At 39.8% G+C, this 27979-nt stretch overlaps 1 protein-coding gene across 9 annotated transcripts in view; it reads right to left on the reverse strand.

The window, feature by feature from the left end:
• The window catches only part of GPCPD1 (glycerophosphocholine phosphodiesterase 1), a 44311-nt gene extending 17574 nt beyond the window's left edge, over window positions 1–26737 (reverse strand). Inside the window, exons 1-9 of one of the 9 annotated variants that reach the window (XM_030448718.1) lie at window positions 26487–26679; window positions 18263–18417; window positions 17662–17747; window positions 13668–13752; window positions 12706–12790; window positions 6639–6714; window positions 4809–4850; window positions 3428–3551; window positions 521–767 (exon numbers count right to left, since the gene is read on the reverse strand). In XM_030448718.1, the coding sequence (XP_030304578.1) occupies window positions 521–767; window positions 3428–3551; window positions 4809–4850; window positions 6639–6714; window positions 12706–12790; window positions 13668–13752; window positions 17662–17710 (708 nt within the window). In that variant the 5' untranslated portion in view covers window positions 17711–17747; window positions 18263–18417; window positions 26487–26679. The other 8 variants (XM_030448720.1, XM_030448714.1, XM_030448713.1 and 5 more) reach the window with 8 other exon arrangements.
• Between the last annotated feature and the right edge of the window lie 1242 nt (window positions 26738–27979).

The following is a 27979-nucleotide window of genomic DNA, read 5'->3' on the forward strand; positions in this document are numbered from 1 at the left end:
TCTTAAGGGCATTTTTAGATGAAAGAGACAATGCTTAGAACTTTCTCCTGCATTAACAGCATGCAGAGACAAGAGTTATATTCTTTTAAAAAAGGATTTTGAATATTAAGTTACTTTAGGGGAAAAAAAAAAGGAATGCAAAATAACAGATCTAGTAGAGAGAATACAGATATCCAGTTTTTATTTGTACTAGTTAGTTCCAAAAATCTAATTTGTTTGTATCTTAATTTTTTAAGATCAAAAAGTCCTCACATAACTAGTTCATACAGATACTGTTCACATTCAAGAAAGGTAAGCAAAATTTGGCTCTTATAAAGCATAAAAATTAAGCCAACCTAGCTACATACAGTACCACACACTAAAAGCTGAGTCTTATTTGTACTGACTTCTAAATGAGCAAAACTTCCTCTGCCACACTGAGAAGCCTCCTATCTTGTTTACAAGGATCAAGAATACCAGCCAATTGACTCTTATCACTAAAAAGCCACTCCAGTCTGCCTTTGGGAGTTAAGAGAAATACCTCAAAAAAATCAAAGATTAATTCCAAGTTGTCAGGCTCCATGGTTTGTATGGTGTATTCTATCCATCGGTCTGGCTGCAGAGCATAACCACACTCTGGCTGAGAGTGTCGACATTTATATTCATTGTTACTTATCAAGGAGAACTCCACAGTGTTTGCCATTTTCTGAGGGACAGTGGGGGATGTTTTTTCTTGGCCCTCTTCATCATCCTCATCTTCCTCTAGGCCTTCTAGAGTCAGTTTTACTCTACTCAAGCAAAAACACAAAATGAATGGTTAAGTCACAGGAGTATCTTTGTAGACGCTACAGAAAGAAGACTGAGCAGAAGCTTGTACAACACAAGAATTCTCCTCAAAACCACCTACTACAGAGCAGCACTCTATGCAGTAGGTCCTCACAAGATCAGAGTTTGCCACTGTTATCTAAATCTTATTTTATTCAGATTGAAGTGGTGAAGCCACTTCTAAAACTGGAGCTCAGGTAAATGTGGAAATTGAACTTGTGGTTTGAGAAGTAGCACTCCACTAAACTAAAGAATGATTTGGGATGCCAAGTAGACAGCCTTTATCAACAGATAGACACCTGTAAGGCCAAAAGGCTTATAAATAGCATTGAAAATAGCTGTAACATCAAGATCAATACCTTAACATGAGTGGCTGCTTATAAGCACACACACAACTTTTAAGGCTCTCTGAACACCAATAAGGCAGATAATTGTATTCTATTACACATAAAGATGATAGTCTGAAGTAATTAGTAAGCCCCTTATGAAATCCTAAATGGTAATTTAAAAGCGAACTGGATGCTATTTCTAACAAATCCTGACTAAGATGGATAAGCCTCTCCCCAAGACTCAGAATTCATTATTATACACAGCAAGCCTTCCACACATTATGCCAGTGATGTGTAACCCAAATCCTTTTCTGCATCATCTAAGCAGTAGATGCCATAAAATCTTATCATTTAGTTTTACTAATGAACTGGCATCTAACTAAAGTTCTATCTCAAAGAAGCAATTACAATTCTCTTTCAAGAAGTCCACATTCTTAATAATCTCATAAAGAAGTCACAACACAGATGCTCAATAAATTTGAAAGACACTGCTTTAGCAGGTAAGTCATACAAACTACCTGAGCCGATCAAACTCTTTATGCAGAATGCAGAAAATAAGAGTATCTAATTAATGTATCCAATTTATCAAGTTTGGATTTCAGCCATCTAACTTAGACAAGAATCAGGCATCAGAAATTGCTCACTCTCTACCTGCTATAACATATATGGAAAAATTTCAAAGCCAGAGAACAGGAGAACAGCTCTAGAGAACAGGACATTAAGTATTTATTTACTACAAGATTCTTCAGTGAGAATTAACTTTCCCCTTGTCAGAAAAATGGGAGGTGGGGATAAAAAAGAATTAAAAAAATAAAACAATCAAGTGTCAGACTTTTAAAGTGAGGCATACAGTACAGAAGTAACTTGCAGGTAAACTCAGTGCTGTGTGCTGGAAGCTACTATTACAAGCTCAAAATCTGATTTCTAACAATGAAATACAAAATTGTTGGAGTCTTTTTTTATGCTTTCCTTTTCAGAAAACAGGGAACCATAAATCTTTTGAAACAAGAAAATGGGTTGTACACAAGATTAGGAGTCAAAGGATCTCAGAACTCCTGCTCCTTTCTTTCTCCCTTGATAAAAGCAACACATGGCTAACATACTACCAACTGCTGTAAAAAAGCACTTCTGCTGAGGACTGTGAATCTGATGTTTGTCACTAATAAGAGATCTGTCAGGCTCTAGTTAGTTAAGGAAGAGAGATTTTTTTTCCTTTGTCTCTACTTTCATTTTCAGTGTTTCACAAAACAAGACTGTGAAAGATGTATAAAATAAATCTACAGTACCACACAGTGCAACAGTATGTGCTGGGATAAAGTCTGGCAACCAGAGCTTCAAAAAAAGCACATGCAGTAATGAAAAGGGCTGGAGGTGAGTGAGGTTGGCACAGAGAGAGCAAGCTTGAGATCCCAGAAAATCAAGAGGGAAAGGAGATCAAACACCCAGGGCAACTCCTAGGCCTCAAAACATCAGGCTTAAGATACCCTCATCTGGCACCTGGTCACCTGTATAGTTACAGTACTGTCTGCTTTTTGAGACACCTCTGTAGAGAAAACTGTCAAACTGCTCTAAATAGCAATAGGAGTGATTAGAGAATGCATTATTACCTCCACCGTCCATGTTGACTGTAAATCTATAATGCCAGTGGAGAATAAACCATACATTAAATAGAAAGGGCTGCTTACTTTGGTATGGAGAAGAAGTAGTAAGCAACAAAAGAACCCAGAACCTTTCTCCCTTTCCTTTCCCCCCACAATAGTCACTTACATTCTGCTCTTTTTTCAAAGAAAAAAGAACAGAGAAGAAAACTCTCTAAGTGAAAGATAACTACTTAAGAACATTATAGTTCCAGCCAAGAAGCAGGAAATACCAACGGAAGTACAGGATAAGCATTTGTGGAAGACATCTGCTACCTACTGCTTAACTTGTGTTCTTACATCTGCTCTACACTTATGGAATAGCTTAGTAACTATCAGAAAGACAAGAACTGAAAAGTATTAAATCAAAAGTGAAACTAAAATGGTTTATTTGACTGTTTGTCTTCCTTTCTTTAAACAGAAAAAACTTTCAATACTACATTAATAATAAAATGAGATTAAGCAAAAAACACACCATGGATTTAATGATACTGTCATTTTTATGAAGTGCTTAAAGACCTGGGAATTGGCCTGACAGTACACTTCTAGAGCAACCCAAAATTAATGTAAAGGTTACGGTAATTCCATTTAAAAAGAACTACTGGTACTGAAAATTAACATGAGAAAAACTGCAAACCAAGATGAACGGGCTCTTACCTAAACCTTGATGTTTTAAATTTCTTCTTAGTTATTACTACGGGTGACTTCTCAGAATAATGCAGACGCAATCTTATTTCTGTTTGACATGTCAGCCACCCAGCATCCACAGTTTCAATACCATCTATCAAAAATTAAACAATAAGTAGAAGACACTTTAATAAACTTATTTTCTAAGGGAGATTTGGACAGTTTCATACACAAGATATAAATACAATTTCCCTGACACCATCTTCCAGACATTCCCCTTATCATCAGTCTTATTTAACTGTACCTCCAGAACAACTGTTGAGTACATTTTTTCACCAGTCTTTTCCATACAAACCCAAAACAGACACTGCAGCTGTTTGCTGGCTTTTAAGGAAATAATATAGGAGCAACGATCCATGCCAGCTTTACATGTAAACTGTCTGCATGAGAGGACCAAGTATTACATTATTAGCTTTATTTATCAAGGGTTAAGTGCCCAAAAGGAGAGATGGCATTTCATTGTCTTGAGATCTCCCACTACATGGAATAACATTGACACAGACTCTGAAGATTCATATGCAACTTGAGACTCAAATTAGCTTCACCATAATCAATGTCAGTAAAGCAGTGTAAACATGCAGAACACGATACAGCAACTGATATGATGAGGAAACAAAGCAGGGAGGAAAATCCTCAGCCTCACCATCAGGACAAGGAAAGCCTACATGGTCAGTGAACACAAGGTACCAAGACCAAGTGCTGAGGCAGACCCAACAGTTATTGATGAGATCCTGGCAAAACATGAAACTCAATGAGGATATGAATAAAACTGAAAAAGCTTTAAGATGTGTGAAATGTGACAAAGACTTACCCCTGGTGCCACAGCATTAAGTGAGAAGTGGGTTAGAACTCCCAAAAGTGAGATGCACAAAAACATGAGGTTTGAGCTTACAAGAAGTTTTAGAAGTTATGTGCCTACCTGAAGAGGCAGACTGCCTCTTTAGTATGTTTAGTATAAGTGACAATATTTTTCTATACAGGAAGAGGGATTTTTAAGGCTAAGTTTTAAGAGAAAGCTATCAGTCTAGTCTGTATTTCTAAAAATAAACGCTCAAGATCTAAAGTTGTCAAATTTTAACCATTAACACTAGCACACTAAAAATATTTCAGCTCTTATCAGCAGTCTTTTATTAACATTAAAAGGGATTACAGCCTAAGTATGAATTCACAAATGCTGGATTAAAAAAAATAAACAAAACCAACAACAAAAACAACAACCCACAAACACATAAGCAGAAAAAACCCCCACAACCTGCTCCTGACAAAAGTAATTTAGCATTTTAAAGTATTTTTCAACTGTAACACATAAAATTGTTAAAAATATGTGGTAAAGAGTAAACACATCACTTACTATGGATTCCAAAGTATCCATCGTCAATAGTAATTTCATTTTCTAGAATTAAAAGGAGGAAAAAATGAAAGAAACTAATTAGTATTCACATTATAAAGAACCATTGTGAAGTTAAATTACTTCTACTTTTCCACATCATTTCTAAAAAGTGTATCTAACAAAAAAACAGGAAAACTGAAACAGACAATAAGCAACTTTATTGCAACCTTCTGTAAAGCTTTTTCCCAGTTTAAGATTTTTCTTAGTTTCTACAAGGAAAACAATTGACACATGAAATGCCAAAAGATGTTTTACCAGAAGTATTCTAAACTGAGAAAAGCAAGAAGGTTGCATAATTTCCTAGTTTTCTGCAGTAGCTTGCTGATACCATCTACACATCTTACTAGAAGCTAAGATGCTTGTTAGTGTTAAAGACATTAAAGTTTCTTGCAAAAATACAAGAAACTGTCCTCCTGCACATTTATAGTTAAAGCTTCTAGAAGTTAGCCACAAGTAAAATGCCCATGTGACAGAAACCAATCTAGGATGAAATATTCAAGGCACTCATTTCACACTTACTGTTATCCTTACCCTCTCCAAAACCCTAATAAATGAAATCTTAGGGCACTAAGTAAATTCACCAGTATTGACAAACTGCAGTAGCCTAAACAAACTATAAATGTATCAAAAGCATAAACCATAACAAAATGTTATCCCCACGGCCATTAATCCCATTTTTTTCGAATCACAGGCCTGCCCTCAATATTTAATAACCATACACAACAGTTTAGGATCATAACAACCAAGTGATAACATCCTGGTTTTGCTGCATTTGCTGCTTATGTAGCATTAATTATTGCTTTGGGGGAGGGGAATAAAATAAAAACAAACTGAACTTTTTGGAATGAAGTTATCCAAATTTAGAGAGAAAGTCTAGACCCTAACAGAGGGTAGAGGCTGCCATCATAATTAGTTGACAAATATGTAAACATTTTTACAGGGATAGAAACAATTAATTCCATTTAAATTTGGAAGAAAAAAAAAAAAAAGAGGGGGGTAAGGGAAAAAGGAAAAAGTGATTGTGGTACTATTCATGATTAACAGTTTCTTTTAAAAGGACATTCTTCCAATGCATCAGAAGCTACTGGATAGATGTAGACTCTTAAGTGTGGAGGAAATAACATTTTTCATGTGCTAGAAAAGACAGCGCATAAAACGTGCATTCCCACAGAAGCATAAGAGATCTAAATTACAAGCCACATTCAAAGGTTGTTTCAGTCACTCTCAAAAAGAACAAACTTTTCCTCTACTCAGAATAGCATTAGGAACTTGTACACAAATTTGCATGCCATCTTTTCTTCCAGCAAAATAACTCTTTGTTAAATTGTGAGGTAAAGAAGCCCATACATTAATCTGCTTAAAGAAGCCTAATTGAGAACCTTTGCTCTAAAAACTTATTAATGAAGTAGTTAAATAAAAAGAGCAGTGACTTCATACCCCTCCCACACCCCTACCCCACCCCATTTTTTTTGGATAGAGGTAAAAAAATGGATCCTTAGTCTCAAAGAATTAAACTTACAAAAAATTATTACAAATCCAAATTAATAAAAAACAACCCACGTTGTCTTAATGGGAGCAAAGAATTCCACTTCCACTCCATTTTTAAGACACTTATTTATATATGTATTTTGAGAGTAAGGCCCATGTTCTCACAAACAGAAAGTTTATACCTCCAACATATTAATAAACTTAAGTAATTTATAGCTATAGTTATCATTCCCTCTAAACCAATGTGCAGCATATTAGCAACCTTATGCATATGCCTCAAACAGATGCAGTTGATGCCCATACCTAAAGGGGTAATTGATCGTGGTTGTAGATGAGTCTCCCACGTGTGAACTATGACTTCGCAGGGACCATCGATAGTCTGTAATTTAAAAGTTAAACGTCTGCAATAATTTCTTTTGTTATATCTGATTTTCTGCCCATGAAGCTGTTTGGGATGGTTGTGAACTAAACGTACAGATTTAAGAAAGATAAAGAAGATGAAGGAGAAAAAGAAGGAAGGAAGGGGAGAGAGAATATGAAAGAGAAAACAGGTCAGGCTCATTTCTTACCCCTGCAACTGCAGATTCTATCTTATGCCTCAGGTCACACGCTACATATGACAAAGCTTATGACAAGGTCTGACAGGGTGGAAAAGTTATATGAAATTATTAAACCTTTACTGCATATAGCTATGCCATTGAACTACTTGAGTCTCCTTCTGATATTAAAAAAAAAAAAAAGTGTCCCTGAAGTCATTAAGTGTGCTTTCTTTTTTCTTAAGCTACTACGGCAACAATTTATGAAAACACATATCCTACATCTCTAATTCCAAACAGCACTCAGTATCTACTCGTGCAGTTTACAGTTGCAGGGGTGGGTTCTCCCTCAAAATTTTCTTGACTGAAAAGCACGGTTATTTTAGTTTTGTTATAAAAGAGCAAATTATTCACCATCTAATTAAAACTTAAGTACCTGGAATTTTGCTGCCTTAGAATGAAAAAGACACTGATACAATCCAATCAGCCAGCAGTGAAGTCCTTGTAGTCTGTTCCATTTGGATAAGGCTAAATGAGATTATTCCACAAAAAAACTACTGTCCCTCAAAAGCCTACATTTGTTGACAAACATAGCCAGGACTCAGACAGATAATCAGAACAGTAACTCAATCTCTTTTTCATAATAACATTAGGCAAAAGCTTTTAGGTAACCACTGGCTAATATAAGAAAGAACATGCCTAATTCCCAGCTCGGTCCCCTGAAGTAAGCTTCCTGCAACACTGCATTCCTGTTACTATCAGCTGTCACTGTCAAATAACAGCTGATTTTGCCTTTCTGGAGTTTCAGATTTATTTAACCCTTTATTTTCAAAAATATTTGCTACTATTGCCCATCCGAGTCACACATGCTTCAATGCCAACTTGTCCCTGTACTTCAGGTTGTTGTTTAAGTAGATTTCAGATAAATACATCCAGACAAACTTCAAACCCAGCGGTATAATTACACAATACTGAAATGCTGTGTTATCTTACAGCTCCCCAGATAAATTCTTTAGCAGCAGATTTCTTGACATGTATCAAACATATTTAATCTGTTGTGCTTTTGGATGAGAAAACATATGCCATGTATTTTATAAGTGCTCATTAAGATGGGTTTATTCTACAAGTCTTAGCTAAAAGAATTCTTTTTTTCTAATGAATTCAGAGACACCTATTCTTAAGGGTCATGTCAGAATAACATACATACGCTCAAAGTTTTGAAGACAGAATATATGCAAGAATAAATAAAGTAAGACTATACTATTTTTTTTTTTCAGTTTATCTCTATTATAGAGTAGTTTCAATTCCCATCTTCTCTGCTGCTACTGACACAACGATGACTCTTTAGGATTTTTACAAATGTGAATGAAAAGTTTTTCCCCTGCTCTTTCACAGCAGAACCACACTTGATCATCACAATCTCAAGTTTTGTAAGATGAAACTTCATGTTTGCCAGAAGGGAGGACACTATTTACTGAAACCATGCAGGCCTGCAAGCTCTCCCAGAGGAACTCCCATAATCATCTGTAGCTTGTGAACTCAGGGAATGCAAATCTGTCCTAACATGAATTAAGCTGTTTTCTTCAAAAGGTAAAACAAAAGTTTGTCCTTGTAGAAACTCCCAACAAATTGTCTTAGCATACCAATGCCTCTCTACTTCTTACACTGCTGTAGTTGTACATTTTCATTGTTTTCTGACATAATGAATAAGAATTTCAGTAATTTTACCCCAAACAATAAGCACCACATGCTGAATACCTTCAGAAAATGGTCATATCCTGAAAAGAATGCAGTGAGCTGATCATTTATTTAACCCTAGGAGCCCTCAACATTTTCTATATTAAGAAGAGCCAAGCTAGGCTACCTGGAAAAAAAGGGCAATGGATCAGAAAACAGGCACAGACATGACTTAGAGCCCTCTCCCAATCTCTGCCCAAACTGCCCTTATGTTTATAGGCATTTAAATAATCTGCAGCTAAGATGTTTTAATTACATGCAACACAAGCCATTGCTACAATGAGGTTAAAATACTTAAGTAATTTTGGTGGCATATAATGACCACAGTTGAACAGCAGCCCAGTTCAGATTAGCCTGTAGTGGAAGTTAATGATGTGTCATTAATATTCATAGTAGCTAGGACAGACATAAAAGGGCACCTATCCAAATGTCATATTAAGTAAGCCAATGGGCAGCACATGGAGGGTAAGTGGCATTGTATAGCATGGATCCCCCTGTATTAATTTTTTTTTAAGAAAGGAAATGCATAAAAATTATGTTGCTTGATTCATATTTAGCTGAACATCTGAATCCATTTTAAAGCTCTTAAAGGACACTCAAGAATTTTCTAAACAATAAAGTCCTCTTACATTGTCAGATGCTTAGGGTTCTCCCAGTAAGCACCAGACACTTCTGAATTGAAGTGTCTAATGCTGTGCCTCATGCTGCATAATGTTCTAGAGGTTCAAAGCAGTCTGATGCACACTCTGCATTAAGTGCTTGGGTGCTCAGTAGAATTAAAAAATGAAAGCACTTCTGTGAATATTTAAATAACTATTTAGGACACCAGTTCCAACACAACAGAGCAGGCAGTAGGGACAAACCAAACAAACAGAAGCCTTAATGCCACGCAACTACATTTCTCCAACTGCACTTCCAAAAGTTGCATGTTTTCAAAGTAGATTGTCTTGAAGTAGATTAATAATAGATTAATAATCTACTTAAAGAACAAGAAACAACTAAATGAATAAGGCCTGACTGCTGATGCTGGATTTGTGACAAAAATCTCTCTGGATTTCTGCACCATGTAAGAGAAACCAAACAATCAACCAGAGCCATTCAGCCACAACAAACTCTGCGAGGCAACTGCACCAGTAAGGTGCAAGGACAGCCTAGCTATGTCATACTTCCCTTGAAATAACCCTAAGCTTGCATGCTTCTTTCTGTTGGAAAAACAAATATAAAACATAGCTTAATAAAATAAGGTATGTTTTTTCCTTACTACATTTTTCAAGTACACAATATGCAAACAATACCTATAAAAAGCATCCTCCTAAAACATACGATATACACGACTTGAATTTCAGACAAGGTGGTTTGGGTTCTCCCCTCCCACTGGAAACAGAGAAGTTATGTGTAGATTAAGACACGAAAGGCTCCTCACAGTAAGGTAACTGGTACTGGCCTATGATTAAGAAAAGAAGAAATCTCATGCAAAATAGTTTAAATTAGTGTCTTAGTTCACCAAGTGCATATACTTACTTTTAAAATGCTTAAGATGACTCTTATGCTACCATTAAAATGTTTACAGTATAGTAAAACCTCTTGTTTTGGAGGAACTGACACCTGCAGGAATTCACATTTATTTATGTACTCCTACAAATATTCTATAAATTTTGCTGTATTGTGTATAATAAAAGAATGTTCTTTACATAACTACAATCTGTTAACACCAAAAAGCTTCAGTGCAAACAAACCAAAATTCCCATAACATTGTGCTATCCTTCACATAGAGTAATTTAACTGAAATTATGCCTTTTCTAAAAAAAAGGTGAGAAAAATACTTTGTGTTTTTCCCCAAAAACGTGAATTGCTATATATATTGTTACCTGTAGTCTATAGCAATATTTTCAATATGAGAGCTATCATATCTCTGTATAAAGATGAATCCCACCCAGCTTTGCCACCATGTCCATCCCAAGCATCTTCAAAGATGCGGTTGATATACAAAGAAAGGCATCAGTAATTTCAGGTGAACCTGTCTTCAGTATGGTTTAGTCAATTTTATGATGAATTCAGACTTTAACATATATTTAAGACTAAACACATATAGAAAATCTACTAAGGGCCTACACTAAGGGCCTACACACTAAATTGTACAGCTGACTAAAAAGCTGACTAAAGGATTATATATTGGAAGCATATCAAATTTAGGAGATTAATCACATGCAATGCCTAAAAAAAAATTACTGAAATAAAAGCACTCAGAATAATTTATTTTAGAAGTATATTTTCCTTATCAGAGTTATTAATGCTGAAGCCCTCCATGTGTTGTTTCATTTTCACTATACTGTGAATTATATTCCTGTTAAAATTAAGGGATTGTGCTTTCTCATTGTTCTCCAAAACATTAACAAAAGGAGGACAAAAGCATTGTAGCTGGACTCTTCTTCAAGGCATATGTATGTTATAAGCAAGCAAGGCCTGTGCACCTCACAGGTACAAGCTAGGCACTGCCAACTGGATAATCATGTACCCTGACAATTCACATACTTTTGTTTTCTAGGAAGGCTTTCTCTTTTCCTTCTTTTTATACACAGTTGCTCTTCATGCTTGTATTCCATAAAATTTATACTTACCTTGGCAGACTCTGCATCACACGGTACATAAAGCGTGCACGATACAGAGCACCTACTTAAAGAAACACACTCACCAATATATATTTTAAACTTTTTCATGTGATAAAAAGGAAATTGTCTTCTCTACAAGCACATTTTCTGCCAATCTGTTCTCAGTAAATGTGCTTTTTCTAGTATGCTATTGCTGACATTTTAAACACAGGCATGTGAGAGAAACAGAATCCCATGAGAGCTGCAAGGCTCATCTACTTTTGGCCTTAGTTTGACCTCAGAAAAAGAAATCTATTATTTGCTTTCTCTTCTTTTGCCTCAGAATACCAATTTAAACATTAGGTTTAGATTAGACTATTTCACTTTCTATAATGAGGAAATAGAATGCAGTCTCCTGTGTTTCATTTAAAGTTAGTATTCTTCACTGAGATGGTACCTCAGTCAAGTATTTTTTCAATTCGAGCACGGCTAGTCCAGCTGACAAAAATTAACACACTCTTGACAGTAATTTAAAATATTTAAAAGACACAGACCAAGTCCTCTGCACATTTAGCTACTTTCTAAACCTGATTTGAATGAATGACTGAAGCCCAGGGTGCATAGCTAGCAGATATTAGCAGAGCAAGAAAAACAGCAAAGACAGCTTTTAAATGAGTTATTTCTTACAGTTACTACTTGTTATTCAGAAAAACAGTTAAAGAGCAGCTGCTTATTTTCCCAAAGTAGTCCAACTTTTTCCTGAATGCAGTCCATGCCTAGTCTGAAGAAAAGCTTCCCCCTTACCCTAGTACTTCTACAGACCATTATACTGTCACATACATTCAACTTACATGCAACTTTGACATCACAACCTGTAAAAACACATCTGTACTTGTCTCTTGGGGCTCCCCCTGCCCAGTCACACAAATACCTGTGTGCAAACCTGGAGAAAACACTGGGATGCCGCGTTCCAAGAGACTAACAAGTATTAATTATGCAGCACAAAAGCTAGTTAATGCTTTTCAGGCTTCACCAAAAAATCTGCAGTAATTTAAAAAACTGTAGTAGATCAGGCAAATTTAAATGCACTTGCTCACACTAACCATTTTTTTCCTGCCACAGCTTGCTTCCATGATTGAGACTCCTGCCCTGCTGAAGTCTAGACTCAGTTACAAGCGTAGAAATTGTTATAACCTCACTATAACAACTGATAATTTCATCAGATTAAGTTATTATGTCATGCATTCCACTATGACAGGAATTTAAAAAACACTAACATTAGTAAAAGAAAACAATTTAACAAAAATAATTTAACGTTAACAACACGTAGTCATGTATTTCCAGAAGTGAACTGCTTTTATTTCCACAAGTGTTTCCATGTTTCATGTCTTGCAATTTAAGATTTATTTCTAAAAACTCAAGTTCAACTCAGAAAATCCCTTTTACTTCAAAAAAGTGAATCTTTAACTGATGATGAGCCAACTTAAAACCGAAAACAGTTGTACATACCTTAGGTTCTAGGAAGTACCCTTTAAAATACCGATACGAAACAGGAACTCCTCTGGGAAGCTCTACAGTAGCTTTCCATAATTCACTGCAGAAGATAAACCCAAAAGAGTTTCAAAACACAGCCTAGCAGCCACCTCAGGTATATGTCTGTCATAAGCATTATTCTAAAGTTGGTATATTGCTGCAAGGAGGGTTTCTACAAGGTAACTTACCCAAACATGCACAAAGCACAAGAAATACTCAGAACTGAAATTGTACTTTCTAATGTACAGATCTGAGGTGCTCTAACAGAGCAAGAACTCTTATCTTCATTTAACAGATAGAAAAAACATGATGAAATCATTCAAGGACTCATCGAGATCACACAGCAACTCAATGACAGAATTATAAATACATCCTGCAAGCTCTGTTTTCCTGCGTCATACAAACAACAATAGACAGGGCATCACTTTGAAAACACTGAACTCCTCCACTGTATTTAAACTTTCTCCAGATACACTCCTTTTATACACACACAAACCACTGAAGAGTTTTAATGCAACTCTCATTTTAAATACCCTTTCCCCCATATCCTCATAGACACAATACTTTCTTTTATAGAAGTTATTAAACACTATAAACATCTCCTGGAACTTTCTGTACAGATACGGGATGAGAACTGTCCATAGCAGTTTCTTCTTCAAAGTGTTTACAACTAAACTACTGAAATATGCCATAGTCCCCTCCTTAACTAGAAAAAGCATATCCATGTTAAACATCTTTTTAGACACTTCCTGAACATTCAAAATATTCAAGGGCAACAACAAGAAATTTGGGAGAGTTTTGCTAATAGAAGGTGTAGCTCAATAGCTTATAAACTCAAAACCCTAACAAATGCATTGCTCCAGAATTCCAGCTTCTTTAGAGGGACCACATAAAAAATTAAAAATAAAATAAAATTTAAAGAAAAAAAACCACCTTACCGATCTTCAGTTTGTAGGACCACTGCAACTTGCGGATTCCAATTTCCCAAAGCACTGCAGCTCCCACATATTGCAAAAACCTCCCCTAAAAAACCCAAGCAAACACAAAACCCACACAATCATTATTCAAATCTATATGGAATTCTATATAATTCTATATGGAATTATTAAGTACTACCTACATGGTCAAACACCAAATGTTTTAAACACCCATCTGAAGTCCCTCTTTCTGGTACAGAAAGGATTTTCCCATTCTACCCAAATTAACAAGTGTTTCCTTCTCCATCATAAATACATCCTATATATTCACACACAGTCCTGAGTAACATCCGTGTCTAAAAACAATTCTCTGAAATTCAGCAACCTAGAAAGCACAGACAAATGTCTAAGCAAAATGCAATAAAAAATACTGGAATTTACATCAGCCTCTAATAGGAAATGCCCAAATGCAAAGTATCAATATCATCCTTAAACCTAAGTAGACATGAGGAAGTTCAGCTCAAGTTAAATTAGCCTCTCAGGGACTGCACCCATCTAAGGGGGCAACACCATCTGAAGAAAATGGGAGAGGGTATCCAGAAAACTCCTACGTGCCTTACCAATAGTAAAATGCATCCATCTTAACAAAAACAAGATACAAGTATCTGTGATGCTGACTTGACTTATAAATCTGGGAAAACAGCAGCACTTCAAGTCAAAAAACTGCTCTGAAGGTTTACTTATGCCTCTTAAACTGTGTCCTTCTTCTCCAGCTGTACAGTGTGAAATAATGGCAGAACAGTTTGTCACCAGGATTATTTATGAAAGAAACCCTTGCAGCCAAATTTACAAAAGACAAGAACTATGTAAAATAATTTACATAAAATAATCTGTTCCTAAAAACAGCTCACTGAAATAATCTGAGAATATCTTGAAGTAAAAAACCATTTCTAATAATTTTTGTTCCAATTCATTAAAAAAACAAGCAAACAAAAAATTAAACCTCCTTGGGGTCACTAAGTATGAAAGTGAAGAAAGAAAATTAGCTGTATGAGTATACTTAATGTGCAGTTACTGTGCACACAATTGTCTAGGTCAGGTGCTTTACTTTTCCCACTTAGTACTGCTGCAAGGTACAGTTTGGTTTTTCAGAGGGGAGACAAAGTAGGGAAGCAAAACTACCTGAATACCATACAGTTACAACTTCTGACTTGAGATATTAAAGACAAGCTATTTTTTTTTAATATCCCTTTAAAACAGCAACATTTAGTATACCTTAGTACACATATCGGCCAATATCTGAAGTGCCAACTAAATTATATTTATCTTAGTAGCAGCTACCTAGAAGAGATTTTCTGGACTTCCTTTTTTAAACAAAAAAATAAGTGTGAACAGTTCAGTGACTGTTCATCAAAGTACAACACAGATGCTCAGTCACCCCTAAACTCACTTCAACAACTATACAGCAAGGCTGAACCAGGGTTTGTATAAAACTACTTAAATTACCCCAGGAAATGCTGAAGAGAAATGCATAATGAACTTTTTAAAATCAGTTCTAAACTCAGCAGGGTTTTGTTTTAAGCTCAGGGGTCCTTATATTCTACCCCTTTCCTTGTCAGGGAACTCAAGGCTGCTTCTGGGATATCTCCTTCAGCAAGCAGGATGCTAGTCCAGGCCCTCTGCCCAGTCCCAAAGCTTGCAGCCACTTCCCTGATGTTGCAATCTCTCTGCCCTGGCCAGTTGCTGGAGCAGAACTTGTGTGTATAGTTTGGAGCTTGAAACTTTATTTTTTATTTTGTATTAGCTCATATTTAGGCACCTAGTAGTCTTCATATGGAACTGTGTCCCAATGAAGACCTCTGGAGTCAAAGACAGTAAACAGCAATCTTCCTTCCACTAGAATGAAGCAAAAACGAAGCACTCCCTGTCCTCACCTCAAATACTGCGTTCAGTTTTGGCTCCCTCACTACAAGACGGACATTGAGTTGCTGCCAGCGTGTCCAGAGAAGAACAATGAGGCAGAGCAGTCTGAAGCACAAGACTTACTCAAGGATCAGCTGAGGAAACTATGATTGTATAGTCTGAAGAAGAAAAATCTGAGGGGAGACTTTATTGCTCTCTACAACTACCTGCAGAGAGGGTTGGAGTGAGGTTGGTCTCTTCTTGTACATAGCTGGTGATAGGATGAGAGGAAATGGCTTCAAGTTGCACCAGGAGAGGCTGAGATTCAGTATTAGGAAAAATTTATTTACTCAAAGAGTGGTCAGGCATTGGAACAGGCTGTCCAGGTGGTGGTGGAGACACCATCGTGGGAGATGTTGAAAAAACAAATGGGAGGTGGGAATTCAAGACATGGTTTAGTTGGCATAATGGTACTGGGCTGACGCTTGTACTTCATGATCTTAGATGTCTTTTCCAACCTTGAGGTTTGTATTGATTCTATGAATTTTATGTCACAAATATGTAAAAGCCTATACCAATGTGTCAGGTTTCACCACCAACACTGACTCCAGAAGTGATTTGGCTACAGGGACTGAGTCAAACCATCATTCCTATGCTGCTGATGCCCTCTCATCTTGCCAGTTAGCCTGGAACTACTGGCTTTGACATCAACAGGAAGGGAATGCAATGGGGACAGGGAGCATACTGGTGCTCAAGCTGGGGATTCTTGTCTCACCAACTGCCTACTGTGGTGACATGATAAAGTTCACAGATGACATTTCTAAATAAATTGGAAATTTTACTGCTTGTAGAACTGCTAATAGCTCTGAACACCTCTCTTAAGGCTGTTACTGCTCCATCTCAAAGCTCTTCTGCCCAGTCAAAACCACCAGTATCCACATTGCTAGAAGCAACCTTCTGTGTCACCTCTATAATATATGTCTAAGAAGTATTTTCAGGTAATTCTCTGTAACCAGCAACTGAGGCAGGATCTAGTTCTTCCTAATCCTAATTTTTGCTGCAGATATTAAAACTCCACAGGCAGAGTCAACTTTGCTAGTAGCAGTGCCATCACAACAGTGGAAGCAACACTGCAGAAAGGGCAAAAAGTGTATGGCTTGCAATACTGCATTAGCTAGCTACACCAGTGCTTTATAGCCTTTGTTGATGTGAGGTAAATTCATTCCTGAATTTTAAAGTTTTCTCCAGAATGCTATAAAAACACTACTCCTTGCTAAAGGATTCACATCTACAATGCACATCCATGTTGTTTGAAGACTTCCAAACAAATGGGAGAAACAGACATGTCTAAAATGGGGCAGAAGTCAAAACTTTTAAAACATTTTCATAATTCCTTCCCCAAGTACAACAAACACTTATGCCATCTGCTATCTCTAACAGGAATTTTGCCAATCTGTACTTGCTCCCACATCAGCACCACCAACTACTTTTTTTGTGACCTTCCCTCAAAATTCCTAAGGATGAAGGTGGTCAAAGTAATAATTTATCAACACTAAATCATGGTGTTCTACATGATCTGACAACCTCGTGTTATTCATTTTCAAGTATAGAAGTTATTTTACACATTTTTGCACACATAAGGCTATTGAGTTAAGCTGCATATTCCTTTTGTCCTCAGCTCCTAGTAGAGATCACATCTTGTTCTGGAGAACTTTCAACAGGGATGAAGACAGAACAAAAAACAGAACATGTCAGTGCATGCTTATCATGGTCCAGAATCTAAATGTACACAAGTTAGACACAGAACATTGGTTTTAAAACAATCATAACCGCATCAGTTGGCATCAAAATCTCTAGAACAGTTCAAAATTGTTGTATGAAGAAAAATGTAAAGAATAATTCCCAAATATAATTTTCAAATTTCAAATATAATTTTTCAAATTCATATGTGAAATATCCTAAGTATTTTACAATGATGTATTCTTTTGATATTTGATGTGCTTTTGTCTCTGAGGAAAACAGGAAGACAACGTTAGAAAGACACTGAACATTCTTTTATTCAATTTTCTTCTAGTTAAACCATACAAAAAAGGAGAAAGCATGATTTGGGTACCTGGTGCTGATGGACCTCTTACTTCAAAAGTGACTTGAGAAGAGGTCATAGTTGCAGAACCTTTTTCTTAGGATAGTTGAAATCTCCTATAGTGGAAGGAAAAAAGATCATACATTTCAGGAACAAAACACTACATCTGTTGCTGTCCTAAGTAAGAGGAAGCACAAACCCCATCACATACAGAGAAGCAAGCACTTAGTGATGTTCCTGTTGGAGTAAGCAGTAAAAATAGAAAGCTCTTTAAAACCAACAGCCAGCCAGCCCAGAAAATTGCATCCAGCTTCAGAAAACACTGTTGCAACCCTTCATGAAAAGACTACTAAATTAAGTATCATATGCAAGCATATACCACACAGCATTCATCAGTTTTAAGCTGTTTTATTTCAACAATCTCTGTTTTGACTGATTTTGCTCCAGTGAAAGTTGAGACATTTAAGATTATCATTGGCAAGCAATAACTTCTGCCCATCTCCCTACGCTATTCTTCAACATCCTCCTCAAAACACAAGTTTCAAAGAAAAGCACTGCCACCTCGAACAAAAAAAGGGAGGAACCCATGATAGAAGACAGATCTCTGCTGTCACAGGCAGCAAGCTGTCACCTTGGATTCTGCTCCCCTGTCAAGACTTCCAAGCCTTTCCTTCCTCCAGGAACTAGAAGCACCAAGCAGTCTTTATCTTCAAATCACCATAAGATGAATAAGCTGTAGCTAGGGCAGTGGATGGAGGATTAATCCTGCTTCAATTTTCTATCCTCCTACAGTAATAATTTAATGGAAAAAGCTATTAAAATCCCACTTTCCTCATTACAGCAGAAACACCACTGATGTAATACCCTTTTTCTACATTATTCATGAATGCAGTAGTCATATCAAACTCTAAGTCTGTATGTTGCTAGACTTTCATCACCCAGGTGTATTTTCCTTTGGACACAGATTTCAAAATAACCATACTAATTATATGCACATTTACCTTAGCAATGTTCTCAAATGACACTTCGGGTTTGTTTGGTTTTATTTCCTCTTTTTTTTTGTTTTTGTTTTTTAACCAAGCAAGTAGAACACTTATTACTATTTTTAAACAGGACAAAAAGCACTTTCTCAGTACAATGCTGGTCATCAATCTTTTAGCAATAGCTTTAACAGTAATGACAAGAATAACTAACAGCACTAGCATAATTTGACAGATGCCTTGAAATCAAGAAAAGCTAAAGATTGTAAGATACATAGATGGAAAACTTTATAGAAATAAGGTTAGAATCAATCTCCATTCTTCCTGGGCAATCAGAAAATTAAAGTCTGAAGTTTAAACGTCTCCATTTCTCCCCAATCTTCTCCTCTCTTAAGCTGTTCCTTTTCTAAATACTGCTGCCCTTCCTTTACATTCCTTTTTCTCTCCTTATTTCCCCTCTCTCCATGTCAAGGGAGATGATTTTTGAGTGGTAAAGTTAGAGCAAGAAAATGGTAGCAATACAGATGTTTCTGGTTATATATTCCATTTCTGCATATAAACTTCTACAAGTCACATTTCTGTAAAGAATAAAATCTCCAACTAATGAAACAAGAATTAAGCACACTTAATAAACAGGAATTCCTTGAAGGGCACATCCTTCATGAACTCTGTCATGCCTGTGTCATCAGCATGTTAACAGTGTGCCTGTGTGTTAACAGTGACATATTCTAGCATTTATTTTTAGCAGTTATTTATAGACACAGAAGCCTATGTTTCAGTGCTAAAGCTAAAATTAGACTTGTGAAACTCATCCAGTATGACACAAAAAAATCTAGTTTGAAGCAGAGAGTGCAAACTACTACTGCGCAATTATGGTGACACTGAATAGACCAGGCCCTTGGCTGTGTTCACCAACTGCCCATGCTTGAACACTTTTCTTTAAATGAAAAGGCAGAGGAACCAAAGGGGAGATGAAGTAGGCAAAAATGCCTTGTCAAAGACTTGAAAGCAGGTAAGAGACACCTGAAGCTTGAACAGAGTTTCTCAAAGCAAAAACAGGCTTTTGCCTTAGGAAAAAAAACAAAAAAAACCTGGTGGTACACACTGACTCAAAAGTAAATGTGACAAAAACAAGAATGTCTTACTGTCTATTAACTGCCCACACATTACTATAGAAAATGTGAAATCCTGCTACTAATCCCACAAAGTTTTTAGCCAATCATGCAAGTAGGTACACAGAATTTTTACAAGACATATGTGGGCTTTTCTAAAGCACCTAGCAAGAGAATTTCACTTTTTCTCTCTAACAGTAGTTATTCATAAGGAGATTTTGGTAAACTGACCTTATAAAACTGTCAAAACTCTGCTCAAAATGCATTTTATTTTGAGACCTAATCAATATGTCTACAGGATGTGCATCAAAAGAAAAACTTGTAGTGTACATCACCAAACAAGTATGCTTTTTCTACAAGAACTGCAACTTCACATATTGCATTTTCATTCACATTTAGGGTCAAAATATTACCCCTCACTTTGAAGAAACATCTTTTCCAACTGAGCACTGTAAAAAAAGAGATCCACTTTTTCTTAATGAATCAAGTCTATGTTGCACACTATCTTGCATTTACAAAGCATTCTGTACTTTCAAAACATGACACAAACACATGGTTGTTTGTTTTTTAAAGTATAATTTTTAACTGCCCAGCTATTGATGATTTCTGAAAAGTGGGAGTAATTTAATTCCCGAGAAAAATGGGAAGAATTCACAGATAATCAAACACTCTGACCAGTAGGTGTCAGGCCATCTTTTAAGCCCAATGTTCCTTCCATCAGCCTTTCAGTACTGCCTCACCAAAAGCAGCTGACAGCTAACAAAATCCTCTCTGTTCCCCACACCTGTAAAATGGGCTGCTCAGGAGAATGTTAAGAAACCTCAACTCCGAGGACTCATTACTCTTAGCTTTGGGGGAACTGAAGCGAGTTAGAAGTTGTACCAGAAATAGTAAATACTTCCTAATCAGCAAATATTAACAAAGCCAACTGAGCAGATTTATGAACTACAAGTCCTTGTGAGGTGACCACCTTTAAACAGCCTTTGGGTTGCAAAGTATTAGAGCTGAATTCGCATATGCTGCAGCTACATGGGTCCAAATTCCAGCTCGGGGTGAAAGCAACTGCTCCTCATCCTACACCCCACTCCCTCCCTTTGGTCAGCTTTTATGGACTACAACTACATGCAAGCAAGCAATGAACCACTCGAAGCTTGGTCATTTCCTCACAGGAAAAAGAGCTCTCACCCAGCAGACATTCATAAAATGGTTATCAGCAAAAGCTTGGCTCAGGTAACCCTGCCCATCAACCAACCTCACTGTATAAAATAGGCTGCCTGCAAGACTTCCAGAGCAGAAGCAAGATTAATACCTTAGCAGGTAGGACCACATGCTACCCTGGTTCCCCTGCCACAAGACAAAGCTCTCCTCATAGTCTTAGATGGGAAGAACAGCAACTGGGAATTTTACAGTTTCAGAAATCTGCTTACTTGCTGTCAGACACTCAAAAAGAAAAAAAAAGCAACAAAATTTTAAGCATAGTATCCTACAGGCTGAACAGAAACAGAAAAAAAAAAATCCAAACCCAACCTACTCTTCCTTCTAATATTCCCTGTAAAAACTTTCCTGTCACATTTTTTCTCCTCCTTGTGGGCACCTGGAGGAATGTAAGAGCAACAGACAACAGCGTACTGCCTCAAATAATAGTGAACCCAAGCTCCCTCCTCCTGATTCTAAAAGATGCAGGCAAACAGCTGCAGACCCACAAATGCACTTGGAAGAAGTTATTTCAGACACTCCTTCTGTCCTGACACAATCAGCTATTAAAATACCACAAAATATCAGCACTTTCCTCTAAAATGAGGTAGCAAAGTGCATTATGGATGGGAAAGACCAAGACAATTTTTGGTTGTAGTCAAAATATACCAGCAGATGGACTTAAGTTTATTAATTCAAAGCCTGAAATTCATTTGAACCTTCTGGCTTACAGGCCAGGTGCTACATAAAACCTCTTCTCAACCTTTCAGCTTTAGTAGATTATTTCTGCTCCCCCTGCCCTCTCTGATCTCCTCAGCATTTCCCATACATTTTAAGAGGTATTGGCTGTCCTGAATCTTATAATCAGTATTCCAGGCTTTGGTGATGACACATGATATTAGGGACAATTTTGGAACATAATAGCCTAGCTTGCAACGACTAAACAAATTTTAGACTCATAAAAATTCAAAGCATTCATAAAGCCAGATTACATGCTCTCTCCCATCACAAATGAGATTTTTAATAGCAACTCTAATAGGTTTGCAAAGCTCTGACTTTTAGTGCTCTAAGGGCAATATCTCAGAGAGGCTTGAAGTATGATGTGATCATTTTTTTTTACTGCAGGGACTTAGAAACCTGAAGGTCCTGAACATTCTTTTTATTGTATGGACAAAAGACTTGCTTTCTAAAGTAGGCAGGAAAAACTTCAGGCAATGATATTACGACAGATCTGAATGAAAAGCTGACTTGATCAACTGTGAGTTTGCTGTCAGGGAAGCAGAATGGAATACTTGGCACCAGAAGGAAAAATACCACATTGACATCTAATGAGGAAAGGGAAATGAACAGACTAAGCCTCAGGAAATTCTACACTAGGTTTCTAAAACTAGGAGAGGGGTGAAGGGACGATTTCTATTGAAAATAATCAGAACTCACAACAAAAGTAACTCCCAAGATGAAAGGAGAAACAAAATGCTGCTCTTCCAAAAGGAGGGGAATCCAAAGTTTTTTTAGTTCTATCCTCTCTAGGATGCATCTAATCAAGCATGAACTACACCAACTTCAGTTAAGCTCCTAAAGTTAGATGACCCAGATCATTTGAGAACTTGACCCTTTGCATAGACTTAGTCCACTGAGGATAGTCCCTATTTGGCAATAGGCCAAAAAGCAGCTGACTTACACCAAAATATGCTGTGTTACACATCTCCCCTCACTCCCCAGAAAGCCTACCTAACAAACTAGTAGTAAAAATTTCTGATGTAAAACTCTCTTGGGTGACATAGAGGACTGGATAATATATTACACAGATTTTTCAATGACAGTAAAATACAGCTTATGTATGAAAAAAAAAATTATCACCTACTAAAAAGATACTCAAGATATCCACATATAAAAATGTTTTGTAGGAATTAATGGTATTTTCCAAAGGTAATTAGATACTTTAAATGAGACAGCTAGGTACCTATGTGCCATGATATCCCCATAGAGCATTTTAATACTTTCATACGTCTCTTAACGTAAGAATACTTTAAACTACTGTATTACTGAATTTTCATAGTTATCTGTAGAAAAATAAAAAGTAACAGTGGACAAGCAGGCTCTTTTATTCCATTAGCACACCTTTCATCACAGGCCACAGTGCAGACTACTAGTACTGCAAAAAGTAAACATGTGCTCAGTGATTTCAAAATATTGCTCCTTTTGTGGCATACAAAGATCAAAAGGGCAAGGACTAGAAGGCTGCAATATTGCTGCTTTAAGTTTTCTGATTTCAGGCAGACATTCTCCACTTTAGAAATACAGACTCGTGAGACCTATCAACAATACGTCCAACTCCAGCTTACAGCTGAAGGGCAAAGATGCCACAGTCCCAGCCAAGCTGGAGAGCTGAGAAGGCACCACAGCCCCCTGCAACCCTCTGCAGTCAAACATGACTGTGTACTCTAGAAGGTGCTGTACTCATATTTCACCTCCAAAAAAGCTGTACTACACCCATCAATAGAAAATCCACCATGCATCAGATCTGGTGCTGTGCTGAACAAAGAAGAGATACGAGCCTAACCACACAGAAAACTTCTGTTTCAAGACAGTTTTGTTATTTTTACTCACAGTATTAGACTCTTGATCCTAAAAATACCAATTTGTGCTATTTGAGACTCTACCTTTAATATTTGAGATCTATTAAAATCTGATTAAACTTGTAATATGAACAGATTTTGTTGCTTGTGGTTGCTCCTAGCAAGGTATCAGGATATCATAAAGTACATCTAAAGTAACCACTTTGGTATATAATAAAATTAAGTAGTAATAGCTGACACCCGGATTTTACAAGGTCAGAAGATATGCTTGTCAGGACACTAACAACTAGAGGAAAATTTTTAGAAAGAGAATACAGTATCAACTCCTTCACGTTCACCCAAACCACCAGAAGGTTCTTTCTGCCCTCTCCTATCTCCCCTGCACCTTGACTGCATGACAAAGGACAGCCACAAAGTCAGCAGCTCTCTCATACTGCATTGCAGTATTAACACTGGACAGAAACAAACTTGCATACAAGATGTGGACATACAGTTTGGAATCTTACCAACTGGGTTATGCTGACAATTAGCAAGAAGCAAAGCCCAAAGTACTATTTCTGAAATAGCATCACATTAGTATAGAGCAAGAGAAAAATGTTAGATGCTATTTCCAGTGCCAACTGGCCATCTGCAGGGCCAAGACAGCCCTGGCAATCAACCCTATCTGATCCCCCATCTGGCACTACATTCACCTCTAACATTGCTGCTTTTTTTAAAATTACAAAAAACTTAATGGTTTTCAGCACTTCTTAAATACCTGTCCATGTATCAAGACTCTTCTGTCCGAGTCCTGTCACAGCAGATTTGCAGAGAGAGTTCTTGAAAAACAGAGGAAATGGCTGGAGCAGATTTGCAAGTAAACCAGAACAGCTGCAGTTTGATTCCTCTGCTGAAGTGTTGTTCATTATTAGCATGTGGCTGACAAGATCTTAACCAGGGTGGATTTTAGCTCTCTTTAATCATACCAACTTCCCTCACTTAGAAATGACATGGACAAATAACACATATAATCCTCCCCACAGCTCTCAGTATTCAATATAATAATTTTAAAAAAGCTTTTTGTAAAGTTTTTTCAAAACCTATATCCATTTTACTGAGAAGCAACCTGCTCTGCAAAGAGAGTAACCATGTGGCAGTTCTGACTAGTTTTATGTATTCCAGATGTAGGATTTTCTACAGTTATTTTGTAATCAACAGTGATCGAACAAAAATACAAATAGTAACCTATAGGGAAAAATATATTTTATAATAAAAAAGCAACTCTGCTTACCAACTATTTCAATCTACTGTCAATATTTAAAATATTTTGAAGGCTAGCACCATCTATCCTTAATGAATTAATAACACTAAAACCCAGCAAGACAAGCTACTGATCGACAAAGAAAGGAAGAAAAAAAAAAAAGATACGAAGGTGGATCTGTGGCTCCTGCGACAGCCCGGTTAGGGAGCAGATAACAAGGTCAATACCGAGTTGTCTCCTTAGCCCATGAGAGCTGAAGAACAGCGTAACACAACCCGTGAGCACCGTCAGCGTGCTCTCGCAGAGACGAAGAGCAAAGCACACCCACACCCGCACCCCCAGCAGACCCGGACAGCCCCTCAGCTTTTCCCCACCCGCCGCGGACTCCGGGAGCGCTCCTCGCCGCAATCCCCGCACGGCGAACCCCCGGGACGGCTGCTCCCTGGCCCGGAGGCGGCGCGCCCTACCCCGGGCCCAGCCTCCGGCCCTTTACATAATGCGGCAGCCGCAGGACCGCCCCGGGTCAGGGCTTTCGGCGGGGACGTTTATAAACCGAGCCGGCGTTCCCCCCCACCACGGGCCGGCAGCCCGAACACTGCACTCACCGGGTGACTGCCCGTGCCCGGCCCCGGCACCCGCAGTGCCGGGAGCTCGGCGCTCCTACTGCCCTTTACCGGCACCACGCTCCCGCTGGAGGCCGTGCGGCACCCCGGGCACCCCCGGCGGCACGCAGCATCCCCGCCGCTGGGCAGGAAGCCGCCGCCGCCGCCCCCTCCTCTCCCTTCCCGGTGAAACCGGAGGGTCCGTCCCGCTCCCCCCGACCGCGCACTCCTCCCACGGATCCCCCCAGGGCCGAGCGCCGTCCCTCTCTTCAGCTCAAAGCACCCCAAAGCGACACCCACGGGAACAGCGCGGCACCGCTTCCCTACCACCCCCCTCCTGCCGCCGGGGCACGCACCAACCGACACCCCACCACCACCACACGGCCCCGCCACGACCCCCGGTTGGACTGACCCGGCCGAGTGCGACTCACAACCCCTTTGTGCGAGGCTGTAGGCGGCAGCGGTGCCGCCCGTGCTCCCTGCCCCTCCTCCCGCCGCCGGGGTCCGCGACCGCTGTCCGGGTCCGCCTGACCGGGAGTGAGGGAGTGAGGGAGGGAAGGGGGGGAGGAGGGGGGAGCGGGCGGCGGCGCGGCCGCCAACCGGTTCCAGCTGCCCCCGGCCGAACCGGGAAAGGGCCTCCCGTGACCGCTCCTTGCCGACGCGTCACTCCCGGTGAGCTCCGCCCCCCTCCCCATGGCAGCCAATAAGTAGCGAGAAAAGAGGAGGGGTGGGGCGAGACGCTGCCTTTTCCTCGAAAGCCCCGGGGCGGGGCCGGTGGGCGGGGCAAGGGAGAGAGGGGCGGAGCTGGTGTAAGGTGCGGTGCGGGAGTGGAGCTGGGACGGTGGGAGGGGGCGGCTGCGTGAGGTCGGGGGGGCCGCTATGAGAGGGAGAGGTCCGGCTTGCGGCCGCTCACCCGCGGCGGAGAGTTCCACCCTCCCCAGCTCTCCTCAAGCACCAGCAGCGGGTCCCTGCACCGCAACCCACCAAGCGCCGAGCACCATCGTCCCGCGGGGAGAAGGGCAGCGCTTCCCCCTCCACGCCTAGATGCCGACAGACCCCCGCCGGGCCCCTGATGCCCTCAAGGGACACGGACAAACTATCCCCTCCCGCTGCCACATGGCCCCAGCGTTGCCCCCCAGCAGACTTACCTGGCCAGCACCCGGCTTCCCAACCCCTCTGAGTGGGGCTGCGGGCAGTGCAGTGCGACACGGTCTCCCTGCCCCCGCCCGCCGCTGGGGCCCACCCAAAGTCGCCTGACAAGGGGGCGGGGGGCGTTGGCGCGGTGTCCAACCCGGTGCCCCCGACTAAACCAGGGAGAGGAGGGGGTTGGAGGGGGGGGGAGGGGGCTGACCCACCTGACCTCCGCTTTGCCGACGCGTCACTCGCCGTGAGCTTCGGCCCCGCCTCCCCCGCCGCAGCCAATGAGAAGCGAGCAGGAAGGGTGTGGTGAGACCGCGCCCTTTCCTCGAAAGCCCGGGGTCTGAGCTGGAGGGGCGGAGCTATGAAATGAAGGGGCGGGGCCATGTGATGGGGCGGGGTCTGGGCGGGGCGGGGCCCAGGTGAAGGTGGAGGGGTGGTGGGAGGTGAGGCGGTGGGAGGCAGGGCTTTCGGCAGGGGTTCTGCTGGTTCTAGGTAGGTTCTTGCTACCATCTTCCAGCCCCTGAGGGTCCCTTTGCCGCAGGGTGGGTCCCCAGTGCTGGGGGCTGCTCTGGGGACAGGTAGGCCTGGCTGTGAGCTCCTGGCGTCAGGGCCATGCTGACTTTTCTGTTACTATGAAGGGCCAGTGGGTTTCTGGAAAGGCTTTGATCTCTATGGATTTGATGGTTGCTGTCGACCTCCAAGTGCCCTTTTCTGAGGCTCTGCTTGTGCAGGTGTCCCAGCCCTGCTGGCAGGCTGTGGTTTCTGTCACCCACTGAAATGCAGACCAGCAGGAGCTGCTGCCCATCTCCCTGCGTGCCAAGGAGCCACCACTGTTACTGTGTGGGCTCTTTCTCTGTGCAGGTCTGCTTGCCTGTGTGGTACAACTAAAAACGTGTCCTCCCACCAAGAAAAACCCACGTGAGAATGGCCATGCTCGACCTCTGAAGGCACAGGCAGAAATATCTCAGCTGTCTCTGCTACAGGGTAGAGGAGACCACTGGGAGAGGATCCCAGGAAGCTTTGCTATGCTAAAAGGTAGTATTGCATTTGGGACTGTGGCCTTGCAGCCTTCTTGTAGACCTGATTTTATGACAAAAAGACTATCCCACAGGAATTCACCCACCAAAGTAGTAGTGAATAAAGGTAAACCATTTTCCTTTTTTTTGGAGGGAGCTTGTGTTCTTTTTTTGTGATATTATGACCACTTCTTCCACTCTAATAATAACCTTGCATAAACCATTTGGTAAGTAACTTGCTTCTGCTTTATGCAACTTGTTTCAGCTGACAGAGAAGCTGCTTATACTGTCTTGTCTTTGGGAATCAAAAGTGTGCTGCTATATATTGTGCTTCTATCTGCCATATAAAGAAGACAGCTATTTTCCATTCATTCACCCCCTGCAAATCCAGCCATGTTTGTAACTAATTTGTGGCACAGCCCTGAATGTTGTGGGGGAAAGGGATGTTTATGTCAGATGTTCTGTACCAGAAAGTTAGGTAATAC

Source organism: Calypte anna, chromosome 3 (assembly GCF_003957555.1).
Source record: "Calypte anna isolate BGI_N300 chromosome 3, bCalAnn1_v1.p, whole genome shotgun sequence".
Lineage (NCBI taxonomy): Eukaryota > Metazoa > Chordata > Aves > Apodiformes > Trochilidae > Calypte > Calypte anna.